The sequence below is a fragment of the Erythrolamprus reginae genome, chromosome 1 (assembly GCF_031021105.1).
Source record: "Erythrolamprus reginae isolate rEryReg1 chromosome 1, rEryReg1.hap1, whole genome shotgun sequence".
Lineage (NCBI taxonomy): Eukaryota > Metazoa > Chordata > Lepidosauria > Squamata > Dipsadidae > Erythrolamprus > Erythrolamprus reginae.
Window position 1 is genome coordinate 284,013,289 of NC_091950.1, and position 17,309 is coordinate 284,030,597.

Sequence of the window (17,309 nt, forward strand, 5' to 3'; positions counted from 1 at the left end):
CAAAAGTAATTTTAAAACCAGCTCCATGTGGATTCTATGACTTAATGTACTTTTTATCAAATTTGATAAGTGGACTACAGTTTTTCTTCAATAGGAATGACCTTACAGAATGCACAAGTTCTAGTTACACAAAAATTAAATTACTACAACAGAGAAAAAGTCATGTTTGTTCATTAGAAACATTTCAGAATCTAATAAGGAAAGTATTATTTTTTTTACTGAGCTCTTATCAAAAGAATTACAAAATGGAACTCTAATATACGAAATGGAATGGCCTCCATATGGTGCTGCTTGAAGACATTCTGGAAATTTTCATTGTTTCAAAGAATTTGCAAATTTGTTGATCGAGTCAACTCCAAAGCAAAAAGATTCTATATTACTGTATTTTCGTTGGTGCATGTTAAGTATGGGCAGCCGTACAGTATTCTGAAATGTTGTTATTCATGATGATATCAATATTTTTTAAAAGTAAGCATCTTGAGACTGGGAAGTTTAAAAAATCAGATTCCTATCGTCAAATATTACTAAAGTCTAAGACAACCCTTTTTCTTCTGGACTATACCAAATGCCAGACAAGTGAATGTCCAATAGACCTTTAAAAACGTTGACATGGGTCTTCTCTAGCTGGCATGGCCAATGTCAAGAGACTAGAGAACTAGTTGTACAAAATATTTTATTTTTTAGATTTTTTAAATCTCACCTTTATTATTTTATAGGTAACTCAAGGCAGAGAACAAACATAAAATTACTTCTTACTCCTATTTATCTCAGTAACAACCCTATACAACAGGTTGGGAGGAGAAAAAATGACTGGCTCAAAGTCACCCAGTTGGTTTTTATGCCAAGGCAGAAAGAAGGAAAACTCAAAGTCTTTCGGTTTTTAGGCCAGAACCTAAAAACATAAAAACTTACAAAGATTGACAGCATAAAAAGACCTCATAGTCCATCTAGTCTGCCCTTATACTATTTACTGTATTTTATCTTAGGATGGATATATATTTATCCCAGGCATGCTTAAATTCAGTTACTATGGATTTATCAACCACGTCTGCTGGAAGTTTGTTCCAAGGATCTACTACTCTTTCAGTAAAATAATATTTTCTCATGTTGCTTCTGATTTTCCCCCCAACTAACCTCAGATTGTGCCCTCTTGTTCTTGTGTTCACTTTTCTATTAAAAACACTTCCCTCCTGAACCTTATTTAACCCTTTAACATATTTAAATGTTTCGATCATGTCCCCCCTTTTCCTTCTGTCCTCCAGACTATACAGATTGAGTTCATTAAGTCTTTCCTGATACGTTTTATGCTTAAGACCTTCCACCATTTTTGTAGCCAGTCTTTGGACCCGTTCAATTTTATCAATATCTTTTTGTAGGTGAGGTCTCCAGAACTGAACACAGTATTCCAAATGTGGTCTCACCAGCGCTTTATACAGCGGGATCACAATCTCCCTCTTCCTGCTTGTTATACCTCTAGCTATGCAGCCAAACATTCTACTTGCTTTCCTTACTGCCTGACCGCACTGTTCACCCATTTTGAGACTGTCAGAAATCACTACCCCTAAATCCTTTTCTTTTGAAGTATTTGCCAACACTGAACTGCCAATACAATACTCAGATTGAGGATTCCTTTTCCCCAAGTGCATTATTTTACATTTGGAAACATTAAACTACAGTTTCCATTGCTTTGACCACTTATCTATTCAAGCTAAATCATTTGCCATATTACAGACGCTCCAGGAATATCAACCCTATTGCACACTTTAGAGTCATCAGCAAAACCTTAGCTACTTCACTAAATATCTGACATAATACATTACACAATGATATCATAATCTAAGTTATACAACTAATTGTTATTTATTGCTTATTTATTAGTTTCTTACTACTTATTAATATATGTTACTTATAGAGTTATTTGGGAGCTGGGCGGCATATAAGTCCAAATAAATAAATAAAATAAATTGCTGTTTTTGAATGCAGGCATAGCTTTCATTTTTAACTGTTCTGTCTTGCCTACTTTTTCTCCTTTTTAAAAAAATAAATTTTATTTACATATATAAATACCTAATGACAATACAGAAGACAATAGTCACATGAAATTAAAAACAAAATAGAAAGCGGGCAAGTGCGCAACAGATCTGTATACTGTAGTGATATGAACTATGTATATTCTCAATAGCCAATATGTAGATCACTTAATAATCTACTTTTTCTACTAGCCTACTTTTTCTTCTTGACGGCACAATTTCAGTTATTAAGTGCCATTTCTGCTGCTTAATTCGGATTTGGATTTTCACATCTGGAAGAGCAAAATATATATCCATAAACCAATGTTTCCCAACCTTGGCCACTTGAAGATATCTGGACTTCAACTCCCAGAATTCCCCAGCCAGCGAATGCTGGCTGGGGAATTCTGGGAGTTGAAATCCAAATATCTTCAAGTGGCCAAGGTTGGGAAACACTGCCATAAACGAAGGGATAGCAATACTGTATTGCAAATAGCGTGTGGAAACAGAAAGGGTGGAAGCGCCGGTTTCTCCATCGCCAACTCCGTGTATTCTCCAACTTTCTCACCCAGGTCCCTGCGGACCAGAGCCCAAGCGTGAGCATCCCCTCTTCGGGGACAACAGCCATGTGTCTGCCCAAGTGCGATTAACACTCACTTGCCAAATTCTCTCCCTGGGCCATTTGGGGCTTGCACGCGTCCACGCTCCTTGTTTACCCCGCTGCGGCTTTCACGCGCAGCCTTTTTGTTTACCTCCCCGGCAAAGGAGATAAGGCGGGCTGGAGCGAGCGTTATAAAACCCCCCTCAGGCGGCAGCCGATCCACACACAGCCCAGCGCAGGGGGAGGAGAGGAAAGGAAAGGCCGCCCGCGTATTTTTTTCTCCCCCGGTGGGTTGGCTGGGCTGAGAGCGGCCGCAAGTCAGAGCATGGAGACTTCGCCGCTCTGCCTCCGCGGTTCTCCGCCGCTTGGAACAGCGAACTCCCGGGTCTGCTGCAAAGACACTTCAGGGTAGCCGACCTCAATCCCTACGAGAGCCTGTTACGGGGCAACCTGCGCCTTTGGGGCGGAGGAGGCGGGAGGAGAATCCCCATCTTTTCCGAATGGTTCTTAATCGCGCGGGAAAAATGGAGCCGGTCCTACGCCTTAACTGCCACATGGTCGCGACTAACGCAGCGTTGTTTAATATATTTGCAGGTCGGAAGGATTTTGGAGACCTTGGATCCCCACCCCGAAAGATGTCGAAAGGGAGCGTGTGCAAAACGCTGAGGTGAGCGTGTGGCCAGTAGCCTTTCCACCTGGGATTTTTAGGCTGCAGGAACCGGCTTTTCTTTACTTGATTAAATTCGGAGTTCTTTCACTTCGGAGTATGTTGAAAGGAAGGAAATGTAATTGGTATTAATGATTGTTACTACTTGTAGACTAGAGGTATTGGCGCATTAACAGTAATGCAGAGCTCACTTCATGCCACGAAGGACCTTTGGGAGGGAAAAAAGAACAGGCAAAAGGATGGTTTTATATTACTAAATTAAGTTTGGGGCTCACGTGACTGCAATGTAATTTCTAAATTGGTTATGCCTTTTGCAACGAAATACAGTATATCAGTGTTTGTGCTAGGCACTATGATAGGCAGCAATTTATTAATTCGAATTTTAAGATTTATGAGGATTGCACAGTCAGGAGAGGGAAAATAACCATACAGGTTGGGTTTATTAATTTTATTTATTATATACATATATAATAAATATAAATATTTATATATATATAAAATATTTTATATTGATTATATATATAAATAAATATATTTATTATATATATATATAATTAATAAAATTATATAGGTAGGTAGGTAGATAAGGTTGGGTTAGAGTGCTTGGGGCACGCTGGCTAAAATAAAATCCAATATTTGCTCTGATAATCACTGGATGACTCTGGGTCAATCATGCTCTTTCAGCCCAGCCCACTTCACAGGGTTGCTGTTGAAGAAAGAAAACGGGAAAGGGAGTGCCTACTATACTTCCTGAGCAAAAAGCAGGAAACAAACATATTGTGTATTCTTTTATTATAGTCTATACCAGTGAAGGGCTACCAAATTTTTTACTACCACACTATGGGCGTGACTTATGCAGGATGCCCTGCATTTTCTTTCAACATCTTTCAGTGCAAATTGGGTGGTCTGGAGTGGAGCTCCATTTTCACTACCCCACTGTGTTTCCCCCCCAATCCGGGCAGCAGCCCACCCCTGGTCTATACCCATTCTTATAGTCTGTACTCATAGACTGTACCCATAGTCATTTTCCTAAAATGGATGGCTTTGATTTGATTTTTAAAATGTATGAATATTAAATAATCAATTTCAGATTTCTTCCTTCTAAAAGTATAATAAATTTCAACCGTTCTCTTGACCTTTATTTCCTGCTCCAGTTGCAACGACTTTCTGAGGCTACAGAAGACTCTGTAAAACTCGCACAATATACCCACCCAGTGAGGTAAGATAAAACAATTTAATTGTTTTCCTAAAACATAGTATCAGTGAGATTCTAAGGATCAATATTTTCCATTTCCCCCAACAATTCTCTTGTACTCTAAAAAGCTACCCATGGGAAGGGTGGAATCCAATCGATAAAGCTTTCAATTGTTTATATTTTCAAGTAGTAGTTAATCATACAGAAAGGTGTCAAGAAAAGTGATAGGATTGTTTGTAAGAGATTTATTTCAAGTGGCATCTGAAACCACACAAAATGTATCAGGACTTTAACTAGTAGCTAGAAGCTCTCTTGAGTGGTTTTGGGTCTCCCCTTTTCTCCTTCTCTCTCTTCCTCTGTCCCTGTATTTCGTTTTTATTCTATATTTCTACCTACCTACCTACCTACCTACCTCTCTCTCGCTGTCTGTCCTATCTATCTATCTATCTATCTATCTATCTATCTATCTATCATCTATGTATCTATCTATCTATCTATCTATCTATCTATCTATCTATCTATCTATCTATCTATCTATCTATCTATCAGATTTCTATGCCACCCTCCTCAACTGACTCAGGGCGGCTTACAACAGAAATAAATACAAAATACAAAGTGTGTAAGAAATCTAATATTAAAAAATTCTATAAATTCTGAACCCCCATTTTCCTAAAAAAACAATATTCCACATTCATCCAATTGGATTTAGCCATTCATGACATTGACTTGAGTTAGTTCTAAACACTCAGGGCCCCCCATGGCTGCCGGCAAAGATGGGTCTTCAGAGCCTTGCGAAAGCCAGGAGGGTGTGGGCGGTACGAATTTCTGGAGGGAGTTGGTTCCAAAGGGCCGAAGCCTGCACAGAGAAGGCTCTTCTCCTAGCCCCCCGCCAACTCTATAGGACCTGACTGGTCGCTGGGATACATGAGGCAGAAGATGGTCAAGTAGGTAATCTGGTCCTAAGCTATGTATGGCTTTATAGGTCATAATTAATACTTTGAATTGCATCCAGAGACCAATCGGAAACCAATGCAGCTCGCAGAGTGATGGTGAGATGTGAGGAAATCTTGGAAGACCCATGATAGCTCGCGTGGCTGCATTTTGCACTACAGTGATCCCTCGATTTGCGCGTTCTCGATTAGCGCGAAACGCTGCAACGCGGTTTTTCAAAAAATATTAATTAAAAAAATAAAATATTAAAAAATAAAAAATAAGTCCACGCTAGTTCTCTCTCTCTTTCTCTCCCTGTTGCCGGCGTGGTATATGAGAGAGAAAGAGAGAGGCAGAGGTCGGGCGCATTACCGGGAGGTGGAGGCGGCGTGGGGACGCTGGGTGCCGGGGACTCCGAGGAGGGGGTAGACGTCTGTTCCCTGAATGGAGACCGCCGGCCGCTCAATCGGGCCGGCAGGGAACAGAATGGAGCCTTCCGCGGCGGGGCTGGTAAGGGGGGGAGCCGAGGGAGGAGCCGAGCCCAGCCCCGTGGCATTCGCTTTCCTCCCGCCGGCAGCCGACTGATCGTGGGCTCCTTCGCAACCTCGGAGAGCTTCCTGGTTTTCGTGAGCTTTCATGCCCTGGAAGCTCTCCGAGGTTGCGAAGGAGCCCACGATCAGTCTCGGCTGCGGGTGGGAGGAAGGCGAATCCCCCGTGGGCTCCATGCTGGCGGCAGCGGAACAATCGCTGGCTGTCAACTTTTCTTTTTAAAACTGGGCAGGAGCTGACTTGCCTCCCCAGTGCTAAAAAGAAAAGTTGACAGCCAGCGCTGCGACTGCTGGAATGCTGAGCCTCCCGTTCTCCCCCACCTCGCCCCTTCCGGTTTCGCCGTTCGGCAACGGAGTCCGGCGCTGGGGCCATGCGGGGCCGCTCATCCAGGGGGGCGTGTGTGGACTGGCAAGCGGCAAGTGATCTGGCGGGAAGACCAAGGGAAGGTTCCTTCAGCCGCCCAACACCTGATCCGCTCCGCAGCGCGGCAGCAGCGAGGAGACGAAGATGGGGTTTCCCCTTTGCCTTTACCCCATCTTCGGCTCCTCGCTGCTTCCGCGCTGCGGAGCAGATCAGCTGTTGGGCGGCTGAAGGAATCTTCCCTTGGTCTTCCCTGCCGCCCACACGCAAACTCCACCATCTGCGCATGTGCGGCCATGAAAAAAATGGCGCACATGCGCAGATGGTGGTTTTACTTCCGCATCCAATATAACGCGGAAATCGGTTAGCGCGGGAGGTCTTGGAACGTAACCCCCGCGCTAACCGAGAGATCACTGTATTTGCAGTTTCTGAATGTTCTTCAAAGGTAGCCCCATGTAGAGAGCATTGCAGTAGTCCAGTTTCAAGGTGATGATGGCGTGAGTATGAGAAGTGACTCCCTGTCCAAATAGGGGCAACTGGTGCGCCAAGTGCACCTGTGCGAACGCTCCCCTCGCCACAGCCTAGAGATGGTCTTTAAGCTCAGCGGCAGATCGAGGAGGATGCCCAAATTGCAGACTGAGGGGGGCAAAAGCTTCCCCCCAATGGTAATGGACGGAAGGTGGGATTCTCCTTGGGAGGCAAAATCCATACCCACTCCGTCTTGTTGGGGTTGAGTCAGCCTATTAACGCCCATCCAAACCCTCACAATCTTCAGACACCAGCACTTTACTTCCTCTGCTTCACTGATGGACGCGGGGTGGAGATGTAAAGCTGAATATCATCAGGATACTGATGATAACTCACCCCATGTCATCAGATGAGAGAACAAGAGAGTTGTTCTCTCTCTTAATCTCTCATCCTGTTTCTCTTGTTTTCTCTCAAGTTCGCTCTCTTGTTTTATCTTGTTTTTCCTTTTTCATTCTTATTTTCTCTTTCTCATTCTCTTTCATTCTCTCTTGTTATCTCCCACTTTCTCTCTCATTCTCTCTTTCATTTTGTCTCATTCTCTCTCACGCTTCCTTGGTTTTGTTCTCTTGTTTCCTCTCTCATTCCCTCAGTCTCTTTTCTCTCCGCTCTCTCTCTCTCTTGCTTTTGTTCTTTCCCTCGCATTCTCTCTTTCTCAGCCCAATCTATTTTACAGAGTTGTGTGTGTAAAAATGGGACTACTGCTTCTGTATGAAAGGCAGAATATAAATAGAACAAAACATAACATCAGTAAATAATTAATATAACTTTTTCAACATGATTTCTCAATACTTTTGTCTTCTCCAATTATTAGTCTAGTGCAGGGGTAGGCAAAGTTGACTCTTCTATCACAAATGGACTTCAACTCCCAGAACTCCTGAGCTAGCATGATTGGCTCAGGGATTCTGGGATTTGAAGTCCACATAGAAGAGCCAACTTTGCCTACCCCTGGTCTAGTGGTCACGACACTGTGCTTGTTGATTAGAAGGGTGGCAGGTCAAGACGTAAGCACTGCGCCACAGTTAGTTCCCACTTTTGCCCCTGCCAACTTAGCAGTTCGAAAGCATGCAAATAAAAGCATATAAATAGGTACCATTTTTTGTGGGAAGGTAACAGTGTTCCATGTGCCTTGCACAGAAATGTCTTTGGACAGTACTGGCTCGCTCAGCGTGAAAATGGAGGTCTGTACTGCCCCTAGAATTGGACATAACTGGTCAGAAAAAAACCTTTACCTTTAAAAAAAAAACTATAGATAGCCCTCGACTTAGACTCATTGGTTGAGTGGCATTTAAAGTTACAACTGTGCTGAAAAAATGACTTATGACCACTTGTTACACTTACGACCATTGTAGCATCCCTATGGTTCAGGGGTGAAATGCTCCCAGTTCGATTGTGCCTGTGGGTTGTCGGAGAGCCGGTTGCGAAGGGAGTGCGAGGCTCCGCCTACCCGCCTATACACTGCCATTTGGGTTCTTTTACCCTCTGCGCATGCACAGAAAGCTTTGTGCATGCGCAGAGGGTAAAAGAATCCACATGGCAGCGTCTGGGTGAGTGGGCAGAGCCTCATGCTCCCTTTGTGACTGGCTCTCTGACAACCCACAGGCATGAGCGAACCAGGAACATTTCACCCACGCTGTGGTCATGGGATCAGAATATGGGTGCTTGGCAATTGGCATGTACTTATGGGGGTTCCAGTGTCTCAGGGTCATGGATCACCTTTTGTGACCTTCTGACAAGCAAAGTCAGTGTGGGAGCTAGACTTGCTTAACAACTGTGTTGCTAATGTAACAACTATAATGATTCACTTAGCAATTGTGGCAAGAAAAGTAATCAAAGAAGGCAAAACTCACTTAACAACGATCTTGCTTAACAAATAAATTTTGGGCTCAGTTGCGGTCATAAGTCAAGGACTATCTGTATTCTGAAGCCTTAAGAAGATTTTCTCCCAGTGTCTTCAACATTTACAGTACAGTATGTGTTGTTTTAATTTTGCGGTTTTAGTGATGTTCTCTTATGTCTTTATTCTTTTTAGTATGTGCAATAGCAGTTATGATAGATGACTTTTTTATATGATCTGGAGCTGACGTATCTTTTGAGCTAATTAGAAGACAGCAAAATACTATTTTCTTTTTATAAACTTATTGCCTGCGAAAGGAAGAGCCAATTCAAATACATCTATTTTTGAAATAATGTTTTTACTTTGGTATTAATTATTAAATTTATGTGCCTCCCATCTTGCTATCCCAAGCACTCCTATTTCAGAACAGACTTGAAGGATTTGTCTCAAGTGCCAGAAAAATTTAACCTGTTGGATTTTTGAACATTGATTGGGAGAGTTGTTGTTTTCTGCACATCTAAATGCCTTTAGGTCATTGTTCTACCAAAACTGCCTTGGTAATATCTTTTTCTGCCATGTTCCTTGGATGTTCCTTGCATATGTTCCTTCATCTTTACCCCAACCTCTAAGTGAGACATCAACTCTTTCATAGCTTGGCTGAGCTCTTCTATACCTTAGCTTTTTTTTGCTCACCAACTCCCCAAGGGCTCTGGGCAGCTTACAGCCAAAAATAATAATTAAAAAACAGTATAAAAATAGTTAAGAACCCAATTAAAATATTTATTTATTTGTTTGTTTATGTGTTTGTTTGTCTGTTTGTTTGTTTATTTATTTATTTATTTATTAGATTTGTATGCCGCCCCTCTCCGAAGACTCGGGGCGGCTAACAACAATATAAAAAGACAGTGTAAACAAATCTAATATTAAAAATAGTCTAAAAAACCCCAATTTAAAGAACCACTCATACATACAAGCATACCATGTATAAATTCTATAAGCCTAGGGGGAAGGGAAATTTCAATTCCCCCATGCCTGACGACAGAGGTGGGTTTTAAGGAGCTTGCGAAAGACAAGGAGGGTGGGGGAAACTCTGATATCTGGGGGGAGCTGGTTCCAGAGGGTCGGGGCCGCCACAGAGAAGGCTCTTCTCCTGGGTCCCGCCAAATGACATTGCTTAGTCGACGGGACCCGGAGAAGGCCAACTCTGTGGGACCTAACCGGTCGCTGGGATTTGTGCGGCAGAAGGCGGTCCCGGATATATTTGGAGATGTCTTGGGGCCGGATCTAGATGATATTTCTCAACAGGCCCAGGCCTGCCGGTCTTTAAAGCTTTTCGGAAGGTGAGCAGGGTGGGGGCAGTATGGATCTCTGGGGGTAGTAGTTCCATCGAGTCGGAGCCGCCACAGAGAAGTCCCTCCCCTGCAACCCTGCCAACCGACACTGTTTTGTCGACAGGACCTGGAGAAGGCCTGAGGCATGTTATCAGTCGTTGGGAACAATGTGGCAGAAGGCGGTCCCGAAGATAGTCTGGCCCTAAGCCATGTAGGGCTTTATAGGTGATAACCAACACCTTGAATTGTGCCTGGAGACTGATTGGGAACCAGTGCAACTCACAGAGAGTTGGTGTCATGTGAGTGTATCTAGGTGTAGCCATAATAGCTCGCGTGGCTGTATTCTGGACCAGTTGTAGTCTGTGAACACTTTTCAGGGGTAGCCCCATTTAGAGTGCATTGCAGTAGTCTAATCTTGAGGTGATAAGGGCATGAGTGACCGTGCGCAGAGCCTCCTGATCCAAGAAGGGTCTCAATTGGTGCACCAGGCAAACCTGTGCAATGCCCCCCCCCTAGCCACAGCTGAAAGATGTTGATCCAATCTCAGCTGAGGATCTAGGAGCCCATTCTGAGGGGGGTAATTTTTCCCCTCCCAGAACTAAGGATGGACAGTTGGTATAGTCCTTTGTGGACAGTACCCACAGCCACTCAGTCTTGTTGGGATTAAGCTTGAGCATGTTAACTCTCATCCAGACCCTCGCAGCCTCCAGGGACCGGCACATCACGTGTACCGCTTCACTGAATTGACATGGGGTGGAGATGTAGAGTTGGGTATCATCATCATTGCTGGTACCTCACCCCAATCTACGGAGAGGGGCGGCATACAAATCTAATAAATAATAATAATAATAATAATCATCATCATCATAATAATCATAATAATCATAATAATCATAATAATAATAATGCTGTCAGATTATCTCACCCAGATGTAAAAATGGAGAGGAGAGAGGACCGAACCCTGCGGCACCCCACAAAGGAGGGGCCTTGGGCTCAACTTCTGTCCTCCTACCAACACCGACTGTGACTAACTGGAGAGATAGGAGGAGAACCACCGTAACACGGTGCCTCCCACTCCCAACCCCTCTAGTCGGCACATGGTCAATGGTATCGAAAACTACTGAGAGCACCAGGATAGATGAATGACCTCTATCCCGGGCCTGCCAGAGATAATCCATCAGCATGATCAAAGCAGTTTCTGTCCTGTAACTGGGCCTGAAGCCTCATTGAAATGGGTCTAGATAATCTCTTTCATCCAATGACCATAGGAGCTGGAGTGCCACCACCTTCACAACCTTTCCCAAAAAGGATAGGTTGGAGACTGGATGAAATTTCTTCAACTCAGCTGGATCCAGGGAAGGCTTCTTGAGGAGGGGCCTCACAATCGCTTCCTTTAATGGTTGTGGGAAAGACTCCTCACTCAAGGAGGCATTGACCAGGGCCTGGAACCAGCCTCGTGTCACCTCCCAGTCAGGAGGGCACAGGTCCAATAAACAGGTGGAAGAACCCATTGTTCCCATAACTTGTCCACTTTCTCAGGAGTCTCAGGGTCAAACTTGTCCCACGCAATAGAACAAAGATCTGTCATCTCGGTCGCAATAGCCAATCAGAGTCCAGTTCCATCCAAAACTGGGCGACTTTGTCCTCCAGAAACTGAACAATTCCTCAGCTCTACCTTGTAAGGACACTTCCGCTCCTTCCACAATAAGAAGGGAGTCACCCTGAAAAGGGCAGCTGGGCACGAATGTGCAGATGCAATAAGTGCAGAAAAATGCGAATATTTTTGGCTTGTATTAAGATAGCATTTAGTCTGGCTTCCTCATTTTCAGTGTCACTCCATCATGCCAATCCGTGTACATCCGAAAGGGGAGAGCTGGCGATGTGACAATGTCATACGGCTTTCACTATTTCAATGGAAATATTATATTGGCTCCTACAAAGGTTTCTGCCTGATTTTCTGGCATAAAATCTGTTAGGTTTTATCACCATGACCTTAGAAGAAAATAAAAGGACACGAGTGACTGGGGAATGAAGCAACCAAGCATGTAGGGTTTGCACGCATTTTTTGTAAACTCAAAATTGTTAAATAGAAACATAGAAACATAGAAGATTGATGGCAGAAAAAGACCTCATGGTCCATCTAGTCTGCCCTTATACTATTTCCTGTATTTCATCTTAGGATGGATATATGTTTCTCCCAGGCAAGTTTAAATTCAGTTACTGTGGATTTACCAACCATGTCTGCTGGAAGTTTGTTCCAAGCATCTACTACTATTCCAAGCATCTAACTACTCTTGTTAAGCATTTCAACTCAATAATGGGGAAAGCCTGCAAGATTGACTTTAACATGGTCACCTATATGGCACTATTTTATTTATTAAATGTATTTATTAAGTTTATATGCCATTTATCATGACTCTAGAAAGCTTACAACTTTTTGTTTTCCTGCTCTTCCTCTGCCAATTTTGTAGCATCTGTGACATTTTTAATTTTTAAAAAATTTATATGAGATATATATTCTGCCCTTCTCATGATTATGTATCACAGTCAAGAATAAGATTCCTAGAGTGTTATTTGGTTGAATTTTGCTGACTGATCCAAGGTCACATATTTCAGCAGTTTTCTTTGGAACTGATCAGTTGATAAGCAAGTCTGCATGGATCTCTGCAGTCGATATTTTGTGATACCCCTATTTTCCCAAAATAAGACTTTCCTGGTAATAAGCCCAATCAGGCTTTTGATTGCATAGCAATAAGGCCAAGCACTGAAAAAAAAAAAAGACAGGGTCTTATTTTCAGGGAAACAATAGTCTCAGCTGCATATTAGTTACACTGGATCACTATCAGATGTAGACTGACGATCTCAGGATTCATGGCCACTCGTATCATTTCTGCAGAGGATGAATTAGAAACCTGCCATGCTATATTTACTAAAAAAAAATGGTTTTTTTTCTCACAGATAATGGAACATTATCCTGTATGCCACTTGTAAAAAGCAAAAAAATGATTTGGTTTTTTGTGCAATGCTTTCTCCATTGGATATAAATAATAACTCCTATGGAGTTATTAAGTGTCCAAAATTAATACAAACTGCAGCCATAAAGTCCATATCAGATATCTTTTGAGTCTATTTGATTTATGAATAACAGACAATGGTTTTGAATTGTGCCAGAGAAGTTGCATTTGACTGGTTAGCATTTTTTTCAATATTTGCTCATTTGATTATCCAGGATGATTATAAATGTGAAATGACTTATGTGTTGAATAAAATCTGAAGTTCTCATTAAACATTTATTATGTGCTTTAATATTATTGGTGTCAAGTAAAATTTCAATATTTTAAATCACTGCCTTTTATTGTAAGAATAGAAATTGGGATATTGATAGGGAAAATTAAAGATTCCCTTTGAATCTGTGGTTTTTCCCGTAAGCATTCCTGGTTATTTGTACTGCTTCTACAGATGTGCATTGCTTGCTGTAATTAAATGTAGTGTGACTTTAAATGAACTTAACATATCTTTCTTGCCTATGTGCACTTCTTATGGTTATTTTAAAATCCTTCCAGTTTTAAAAAGCACTTTCTATTCTCAAGATTCTCTTGAGAAATATTAGAATTAGTCCTGATGAATGTTCTTGAATGTGCTAAATAAAGTGGCAGTCAAAATCAATAGTTTCAATCTCAGCAGGTGCTTTTAGGAACATCAGTGTTAATTGTTCTGCCTAGATATTGACTTTACAATTTGTTGGAAAGGTATAGACGTAAAATCTTTGCATTAGCAAATTCATCTGCACAGAAGAATAGCAGATCTGTGTTTAAAGATAAATTTAGAAAATAAATTTCTATAAATATACCACAGTATATTTTATGAAATATTCATGACAGGTTTTGAGGTAGAATGTTAATGTAAATTTGACTTTCATGCTTTTACAAATTAAACAGCATTAAGCTCCCCTGAGAGCATAAAGGCAATCTTTGAACAAATTTATTCATTAATTACTTCAGCAGCATATACTTGGCCTAAAAAGAAACAGATATCTCTAATTGTGTATAACTCCATTTTGTTGTCAAATACTGCTAATGTTAAAGAAATTCTGTAAGATACTAAGATATTTTAAGATAACAGTAGGTAATGAGATGAAGTGATTTTAATTATTCCTTACATATTAAATTACAAACTTGTCTATTTGTTTTAGGCTATTCTGGCCCAAATCCAAGTGTTTTGACTACATGTATCATGAAGCTGAAGCACTTCTGAGGAACTTTCCTGTCCAAGCCACTATTTTCTTTTATGATGAATCAGAGAATGAGGAGGATAGCGATGGCACAGACCATGAGTCTGGAGCAGAAGTGGATAGCTAACTGCACTGTTTCCAAATAACCCTGTTTATATTCCTTTATTTAATATTAATATCAAAATGCAATCATAATATTTTAAGTTAATTTATATGTAAGTTATTGTGAAATTAATAAATTATTTTTATGGTACTGGTATGCATGGTTTTATGTTTTCTGCAAAATCTCTCCTCACTTGTCTTTCTGAAATCAATAATTTAGTTATGCCAAGAATTAAACCGTAGTAATATATTAATTCATAAAATGAAAAATGGCCAGGTTAAATAAGAACGAGAGTTTTAAAAAATGGGTTGAGAGGTTTTATATTGGGATTTAATAGTGGGTTGTTTTAATAGAATAGTGATATTTATTTATTTAGCAAATCTTCTCAGAACTCTCAGCCTTGTGGTTATTAGAGTTACAATAGTAACATGTGAAAAGGAGAAACACAAATTTCCATGTTTTAGACATATTACAAATATATTTGACTAACGATCACAATTGAGCCCAAACTTTTTGTTAAGCAAGGGAATACCTTACCAATAGATGTAAAATCTTAGCCTTAGAAAATTCATATGCATGAAAGAATAGCAGATACACGTTTAAAGGGTTTGAGTTTAGAGAATACATTTATATCACAGTATATTTTATGAAAGATTTACAATAGATTTTGAGGTAGAATGTTAACTCATTGTGAAATGAATTTTGTCCCATTTTATGAGATTTCTTGCTACAGTTGTTAAATGAATGACTGCAGTTGTTAAATTAGTAATGGGGCTGTTCAATATTAATAATAAAGTAATAAAACTAATAAAACTATTATTAAAAAAAGGCTGTTCAGTGAATCTGGTTTCCCCGTTCACTTAGCTTGTGAGGAGGTTGCAAAAGATGATCATATAACCCTAGGAGACTGCAACCATCGTAAGTACATGCCAGTTGCCAAGTAACCAAATTTTTATCGATGGGGATGCTGCAACAGTCTTAAGTGTGAAAAACCAGTCACTTTTTCAGTGCCGTTGTCACTTTGAACAGTCACCAAATGAATGGTTGTAAGTTGAAGACTACCTGTAAACTCTACGAACTGCCCTTTAATTAGTCTGATTTTTAATCTTAACCTGTTAAACTTAAATGTTCAATCCTGCAAGCTCCTAAAATAAATCCACTTCAATTCAAACATGAGCATAGGACTTTAGACCAAATTAGCAACTTTTACATTCAATGATGCTTAATTTTCTCCAGTGCTGTGGAAATTTTTAATGATGTCATCTTTATTCGTCTGTACAGTATTAGTTCCACATGATAACATTTCAGAGGGAGCGCATTGGATTGCATGGGTATTTCCTTTGCATAGACATGCATAAACATATACAGTAGGTCTATTCGACAAGAGCTGGGCAGTGTTTCTGACGAGAAGGGAAAACAGTGTTTGAGGAGCGTGTGAGGTCATGAACTTAGCATCTGCATCTGTTTTTCAGAGCAGATGCAGCTTTTCCCACAATCATTGTGACTGCCCTCCACAGGTGAAATATGACCCTGGAAGAGAGATACTGCAAGCAAATGCTATACAGCAATGATGCCAAGCCTTTTTTGGTACGCATGCGGGGGCCATGCTTATGCATGCCTGCACCCATAATTCCATGCACACCGCACGCATGTCCGCCAGTTTTTCACTCTCCCAAGCTTCAGAGCCTTTCTATGAGCCTGGGGAGGGCGAAAATGGCCTTCCCCACCCCTTTGGAGGCTGAAAATAGACTATTTCCTGATTCCCAGTGGGCCCATAAATGAACTGCCCGCTGCGCACCAGACCTGAGCTTGGGTGCCCACCCAAATGGCTTTGTGTGCCACTTATTCCATAGGTTCACCATCACGGCTATAGAGAGACACACCTTTCAGAACTTCTATTTTGCCTTCAAATCTGAGATGTTGCAAAATGTAGTATTGTTTCCTTCCTTTAGCGGTGAGATTAATGGATAAATAAATACATTCTACCTGAAAGTAAATATCACTATTCCAAGATATCAATTAGTTTTATTTTTATACTTAGCATACCAAAAAGGGAAATAAAACATATACTACACATAAGAGAAATCAGTCAGGCCAGTTTTAACATATCAGGCTGTGGTCATGCAGAGTAATATTGATCAATCTTTCTACTATACTTATAGGCAGTTTCTTAAAAGTCAGCAGTGGATGTTGTACATATAATTGATCCAGGAATGACATATAGGTAGTCCTCAACTTACAATAGTTCATTTAATGACCGAAGTTACAACAACAGTGGAAAAAAAGTGATTTATGACCATTTGTCACATGACCATTGCGGCATTCTCAGGTCATGTGATCAAAATTCAGACACTTGGCAACTGATCCTTTTTATGTCAGTTGTAATGTCCCATGATCATGTAATCGCCTTTTGTAGCCTTCTGACAAGGAAAGTCAACCAGAAAGCCGGATTCAATGTGTTATTAACTGCAGTTTTGTGTTATTCACTATAACAACTGAGGCAAGAAAAATCATAAAATGAGGCAAAACTCACTCAACAAATATCTTGCTTAGCAACAGAACATTTGGGCTTAATTCTGATGAATTAAGGACTGCCTATACTGGGCTCACCTTGTATTTCCAATATTAAACAATAATCTTTTTTTCTTGATAATTCTGCTGGTCATTATAGGGATACAGTCAACTTTTGTTCAAATGTATATGCACATATTTAAATGTCACTGTCTGTATATCATCATTTACTGTCTGCTGCCCTGCTCCTGCCATTTTTTGCTAACAACAAAGACTGAATCTCAGCATAAAAAAAATAATTTTAGCTATTGATCCTTTGCAGCAAAAATAAAGAAATCCCTTCTCAGTTTACTCCATCCTAAAATGACAAAATAATGGGTAAAATATATTTGAGAAGGTTTTTTCAATACTCACGTAGGAAGAAAAATCTGTTCGGGTTCCAAGCTGGGGGAAAAGTGCT

The 17,309-nt window shown here is 40.8% G+C and overlaps 1 protein-coding gene across 1 annotated transcript; it reads left to right on the forward strand.

Moving 5' to 3' along the window:
- Positions 1-2,813: 2,813 nt before the first annotated feature.
- Positions 2,814-14,488, forward strand: RIPPLY2 (ripply transcriptional repressor 2). Its single transcript, XM_070739083.1, has 4 exons — positions 2,814-3,018; positions 3,205-3,277; positions 4,432-4,496; positions 14,197-14,488. The coding sequence occupies exons 1-4, from the start codon at positions 2,936-2,938 to the stop codon at positions 14,360-14,362; spliced, it is 387 nt and encodes a 128-aa protein (XP_070595184.1). The 5' UTR covers positions 2,814-2,935; the 3' UTR covers positions 14,363-14,488.
- The last annotated feature ends 2,821 nt before the right edge of the window (positions 14,489-17,309 follow it).